This window comes from Penaeus monodon, chromosome 18, assembly GCF_015228065.2.
Source record: "Penaeus monodon isolate SGIC_2016 chromosome 18, NSTDA_Pmon_1, whole genome shotgun sequence".
Taxonomy (NCBI): domain Eukaryota; kingdom Metazoa; phylum Arthropoda; class Malacostraca; order Decapoda; family Penaeidae; genus Penaeus; species Penaeus monodon.
Window position 1 is genome coordinate 12,956,700 of NC_051403.1, and position 6,572 is coordinate 12,963,271.

General features: G+C 39.1%; 1 protein-coding gene across 1 annotated transcript; it reads left to right on the top strand.

Moving 5' to 3' along the window:
• The first annotated feature begins 2,939 nt into the window (after window positions 1-2,939).
• On the top strand, window positions 2,940-6,243 carry LOC119584273 (tRNA modification GTPase GTPBP3, mitochondrial-like). Its single transcript, XM_037932800.1, has 6 exons — window positions 2,940-3,158; window positions 3,369-3,506; window positions 4,241-4,399; window positions 4,495-4,718; window positions 4,965-5,163; window positions 5,355-6,243. The coding sequence occupies exons 1-6, from the start codon at window positions 3,059-3,061 to the stop codon at window positions 6,200-6,202; spliced, it is 1,668 nt and encodes a 555-aa protein (XP_037788728.1). The 5' UTR covers window positions 2,940-3,058; the 3' UTR covers window positions 6,203-6,243.
• Window positions 6,244-6,572: the final 329 nt, after the last annotated feature.

Consider the following 6,572-nt stretch of genomic DNA (forward strand, 5'->3'; position numbering starts at 1 on the left):
TTTTGAATACGCCGCTAGTGATCTTAGATGTGGACGCGGCAGATTTTTTCAATAAATAAATAACCTCTAATAAGATACGGTGACACAACCTTCGGGCATCAACCTACGTGGTTTTCACGACTGCAGCCTTGGCTTCAAGTTCAACTCTTCAGTAACAGCAACCTTGAACACTTTCTTGCATTATGTAGTCATTTACGAAAAAAAACAAGGCAATATACATAGAGGTTTCTGACTGGTTTACACCTGAATGTGGTGTACAAAGGCTTTACTAAGATACATCTTCGGTTTGACAATCCCAAATCAGGCTTAGGAGAAGGAGACTGGGACCCAATCCTGGGGATCATCGTCACTACCTTTTGCCTCAGCCCCCCCCCCCCCCCATCCCTTGCTCGTTGTTGTCGTGGTGGTAGGGGGGCTTAGGAGACGGAGACTGCGGCTCAGAGGGGATCACCCCTGCCTTGGACATCAGCCCTCGCCTCGACTAATTTTGCATGGTCTTTTCTTCTCCCCCTTTCCTTTTCCTCCTCTTCCTCATCCGCTCCTTCTGTCCGCTTATCCCAATGGTTAAGTAATATTTACCCTTTTCGCCACAAGACCTTTTCATAATACTACATGACATTTAACATCTAACACATTTGTTTTGGCCATTAACCATTCTGGAAATCCACAAACAGCCTTTAAAAAATCATAACATGGGAGCATCAACCCCTAGCCCCATCCTATCGTTATATTTTGAATAAACCGCTAATGACCTTCGACGTTGACGCGGCAGAAATATTTCAATAAATTGGGTCTCGGCCTTCGACTCAACTAATTTTGCACTATCTTTTCTTCCCTTTCCATTTCATTCTCTTCAACCCATTCTACTATCCATTTCCTAAGCCCCTATCCAGACGAACGGACGTGGAGGGAAGGACAAATTCCTAAAGGGGGCGTGGTAGTTAAAAGGTTAAGAACCACTGGTTTAAAGGATGGTTGGCGGGTACAATTGTAATCCGGTGCCCGACGTTTACTGGACAACCACTACGGTCACCACCTTACCACAGCTCGATCTGCCGTGTGTCCGTCATCCGTGTGAACAACACAGATGGGAGCCGGTGGTCGCTGGGGACAGCTCGATTTGGTAACACTGCTAAATAAGCGGGGAAAAAATCCACTCACCGGTCATTTCCCTACGGTTTGGGGTCTAAGGTGTGAGAGCCGCGTTGAAAAGATGAAAGGCTGACTTTCTGCCAGTCATGAACGGCCTAGGGGAGCCATGGGTACGGTATTGCTTAGTTGTCTAGCCATTACCTATCAAAGGGACCCTGAGGGGTGGACTTTTCTCTCAACATACTCTAGGCTTATCATGGCCAGTAATGAAGATTCTGTACCTCTATTAGTGGCAATGAGGTTTACCCCTTTATGAACTAGCCCCACAGAATCCGATTCTCCTGGTTCCCCGACCTCAGGCTCTCCTTTGACCACGACTATGAACACTACTACTACCTCCTCCCCAACGTCTATCATCATCTAAGTCCATTCCAACTCATCCACCCAGATCATTACTCAACCTCCAGAAAAGAGTCCTCCTCAACATTCTATTTCATCTCCACCCCCACAGCTTTCTTCATTTACTACTGCCTCCTCCCGTCCTGCAACCTAATTGTCCATCTCTCCGCAGTAGTATTTCATTCAACACTACTCCCTCTTCCATACGTTCCCCGTCCATCTACTGCCCCTACCTCTACAGACCTTTTGAATATTCTGTTTAGCCCAGCCTTGTAACATTACAACTGAATCTCAAACTGAAGTATTGTCAACCCCAACTATCTTCAATAGTAAATCCATTCCTGCCCAGTCTCATCCCTCCTTCAATACTTACAACGGGACTGTCTCCACCTCCCCGACAAACTACCCTGTCTACGACAAGGATTGTTCGGATTGTGGAGAGGACTTGCTTGCCTGCCTCGTGGGCAGTTCAATGCTTCCCCCTAGGGGCCGCCGTAAATCCAACACCAATATTCCGATTACTTTCCGTACACGTGACCTCTGTGATGTTTACATTGGCCGAGAATGCCTCCCTGTCCGACCACATCATTCTCCTCCCGTTAATGTCAGAATTGTTGGCGTCTAGACCACCCTGTCAAACAATGCCGCCCTAGTATGCTCAACCTGGTCATGATCATCAAACTGCTCTGCACAGTCACGCACATGTGCCAAATGTGGAGGCTCCCTTAACATTATAGGGACTGTCCTACATAAAGCTTTGTGTTAGGTGACAACTCCCAGATTCAAACTAGGCCTTACTTTACGTAAGACCAGGCATGAAGCACGTCGACGAGATCTTTCTCTTACTCCCTACTCCAATGCTGCTTTTCAGTCTACCCCTACCCCTTCTTCCCAAGATATTTCTACACCCCCTCCCCTTGTATCTATTCCTCCTCCATCCCCCGCTTCCACTTCCATCCCGACACCAACCCCTCTCCCTCCTCGAGTAAACTCCTGGACCACGGGTTTTATATTTTCATATCCAATAAATATTGCCCTCCATATCCAAAACATATGGGGGGGGGGGGGGGGCAGTAGAAGCTCTGCTTCTGTGTGGAGCACCATGCTCAATGGTGGCCCGTTCTCATTGGACATAATAGTGAAGGAAAATGAGGAACGTTGGTGAAGAGAAATGCATAACAATATATAAATGTATGTATATGTGCGTGTGTATATATATGTATATATATATATATATATATATATATATATATATATATATATATATATATATATATATATATATATATTTGTGTGTGTGTGTCCGTGATTTTTTAGAAATAAAAGAGTTGTGACGAAGGTTGTAATATTTCATGAAAAACTATAGCGAAAATGTTACCAAAAAAAAAAATCTTTAAAATTGTAGGCCCGCACTCACTGACTTCGCACACTTTGTATTGTTTACATTTACGCGAACGCTCGGGCACCACAGGAACGGGGGGATAGTTCTAGTTATGCAAGGAAATTGGTTGAGATGATTTTCCTGTCTGAAACCCTATAAAAGAAGTAAAGAGGAAAAGAAGTAGAGATGATGTTCCATCAGTTAAGCCGACTTTGCTGTCATCAGCAGTGTCAGCATATAGTTCGCTCTCTCCGTTATGCCTCGACTGTTTATGCGCTCTCTTCAGGTAAGCCCTAAAACGAAATTAAAAGTAAAGTACTTTACGGATTAGAGAAGACCAGTATTGTCAGTTTTGCATTTTATTGGAGAGTGTATTAGGAAATACTGTTTAACTGGTTTATCTAACATAAAAAAGAGTACAGTATCAACAGTATCTTTCAATTTCACGACACTTTAACATTGTGGATATAAATAATTTAAGAAATTTGTCTTCCAGGACAAGGAAAATGTGGTGTGGCAGTTGTCCGAGTAACAGGTGACAGAGCCAGAGATGTATTCACTTGCATGACATTGCCAAGGACTCTTCCAGAACCGAGAAAAGCTACTTTGCGACGCATCATTCATCCAAATACTGGTATGTAATGCTCATAATCTGATTTGGAGGTTTATCAATAAATAGATAAATTCTAACAAAATGCTTAACTGTATTTGCCAAAAACAAAAGTTAATGATATTATTGTGTTTTTTCTGATATATAAAATTATTATTGGGTAATGGTGGACTAATATTTAAAAAATTGTTAGTGTTAATTTGCAGTTTATAGTTATTATATTTTTCATGGAATATAAGTTTTATTAGAATACATGAATGCTGAGCAATTTTTTTTAAGAAATTAAGAAAATTACTATAGCACACCATGATAAAATAACTGCCCAAGTTATTTTTTCACACCTCAAGAGAAGTGTGAAAAAAGAATGTAGTTAAATGTACTGTGGCATCCTCAATATTTTACAGAAATATATCTTTTACCACAGGACAATTAAACAATTTCTTTACACTTTTGAAAATTGCTCTCTGCCCCATCATTCATTACAGATTTCTCTGTAAAATGGTATTTCTTTGTATAGTTTTTGGTTCTCAGGTTTTGTATTTTTTTCTCATATTTCTTCACCCTGCAGCTATTTTCTAATTCGATTTTTTATGACTAGCACATTAACATGCATATTCTACATCAGAAAAAGTGTTTGCATTCTTTGAAACAAATATGTATTTTTGTGTTTGGATACAAGAGTTATCATTTTTATATTCTTCCACCCTTCTATTTTGGAGCTGTAATTATGAGCTGAAATAGGGTTCTCTTACTTGCAGGTGAAGGATTAGACCATGGTTTGGTTCTGTGGTTTCCAGGACCAAGGAGTTTTACAGGAGAAGATAGCTGTGAGCTGCACATTCATGGAGGATCAGCTGTAGTTAAAGCTGTCTTCTCCAGTCTCAGTGCCTTGCAGGGCTTTCATCCAGCAAAACCAGGTTTGTAGAATGCTTGTGTTTTTCTTTTTTAATCAACTCCACAAATTTTTTCACCTTCAGTTAATATATATTTTTCTTTGCTTTAATATTTTCAGGTGACTTCACAAAAAGAGCATTTTATAATGGCAAGCTAGACCTTACTGCTGTAGAGGGGTTAGGAGATCTCATACATGCTGAAACTGAGGCACAAAGGAAACAGGCTTTCAGACAGATGGAAGGCGCTTTAGCAAAGTTGTACATGGGTTGGAGGGATGGTCTCCTTTTTTGTCGGGCAAATCTGGAAGCCTACATAGATTTCAGTGAAGACGAAAACATTGAGGTGAGTATTTTTTCTTTCTTTCTTTCTTTCTTTCTTTCTTTTTTTCCTTTACTTTTGTTAGGTTTGAAACTCTGCCAAAAGGGTATGAATCATAATATTAACATCATTTTGCTTTCAAATCATTGATTAATGTTTTCATTAATGGTCTGGTTCTTGGGTGTTGTTAAATAGATTTGTTGATATTATTTTAAACAATAATCTGTGATTCTGATAATATTAATCCTGCAATTTTCTTTTGACTAGTAGGATGGAGTTGTAGCAGAGGTGGAGGAAAAGATATTCAAACTCATTGGAGAAATGAGAAAACATCTGGCAGATGAAAGACGAGGAGAACGACTTAGAAGTGGCCTTCACCTTGCTATCCTTGGTCGGCCAAACACTGGAAAGAGCAGCTTCCTTAATGCTCTTGTACAAAGACCTGCAGCCATAGTCTCTTCCATTCCTGGTAAGATATTGTACTTCTTTGTAAATTTCTTAATGATGGCTAGTAATGGCAATGACACCATGGATATACTGTTGTCTAGAATTTAGAGAAATGTATGATAAATTTAGTTTATTATGGCTCTCTTAGTTCCTTAGTATTTAAATTATCATCCTTTTTTATGAAATCTCAATTCTGTTACTTTCATTTGACAGGAACTACCCGAGACATTATAGAAACTTCTCTGGACCTTGGTGGTTACCCTGTAGTTATCAGTGACACTGCAGGACTCCATAAGACTGATGACATCATTGAGAGTGAAGGTATTGAAAGAGCATTAGAAAGAGCTAAACAGGTTGATGTTGCTGTGATTTTACTGGAAGCTACAGAAATTCTAAATTTAGTGAAAGAAGGAATATTTGAGTGGGAATCATTTTTAAAACATTACTTCTTAGATATTGGAATATTCAGTGAGAATAAATGCCACATACCTAACCATGAGTTAGAGTGGGTTGAAAAGAAAAATTATGTTATTTTGATAAACAAAATTGATCTAGTAACAGATCAGAAGGACAAGCAAGAAATTGAACATGTTTTGAGTGATGTATGTTGCATATTATCTCTTAAGACTTATGAAGGATTTGAGTCATCACTTCTCAAATTGAAGGAAATATGTGCTTCTCAGTGTGAGGTGGGAACTGAAGAGAATCCAGTACTTACATCAGCAAGACACAGAACTCACATTATATCGAGTTTCAATGCCCTTCTGACTGTTGTTGGATCTGATAGTCAAAGACGAGGCAGTGACAGTTATAATGAGTCAGATATATATAAACCAGATGAGGAGAGGCATATGAGATCAAACATAAACCCAAAAGGAAGTTCCTCTCCCGTTTCTTTTGAAGATTTAGATTCTAAAAATCTTCTTCACTCAGAAGAGACACTGTTGCTAGCAGCTCACCATCTTCAAAGGGCTACCAACAGCCTTGGTCAGGTTACTGGTCAAGTAACCACAGAGGATGTTCTTGATCAGATATTTAGTTCATTCTGTATAGGAAAATAATTTTGTATAGTGTTATTTATTTCTATAAAACATAATATGTATTTAGTATTTTATCTATTCCTCAGTCTCTTGGTAACATGTCAAGATCAATCAGATTTAATTACAAGTCACACTACAATTTTTTATTTTTCCCCAAACAGAATGAGTTATGAGGTTAATTTAAAGTGAAATAAAGAACTTACTAGAAAGCACTCAATTATCATATTTTTATCAATTGTATAATGTTTTGATATTTAAAAATAAGTCTTGTACCATGGGTTTGTTCTTTTATTATTACATTCAGATTTTCCAGTTCAACCTTCTTGTCAATTGATGCATGGCTTAAAGCATAAAAGAAGTTGTTAAACCATCTGTTGGGTACTGATTTGAT

Excerpts from the sequence above, each read along its gene's own strand:
- LOC119584273 (XM_037932800.1), top strand. The coding sequence starts at position 3,059 with ATGATGTTCCATCAGTTAAGCCGACTTTGCTGTCATCAGCAGTGTCAG. Across the intron at positions 4,400-4,494 it reads CTTTCATCCAGCAAAACCAG|GTGACTTCACAAAAAGAGCA; the intron begins GTTTGTAGAATG and ends TAATATTTTCAG. Across the intron at positions 4,719-4,964 it reads GTGAAGACGAAAACATTGAG|GATGGAGTTGTAGCAGAGGT; the intron begins GTGAGTATTTTT and ends TTTGACTAGTAG.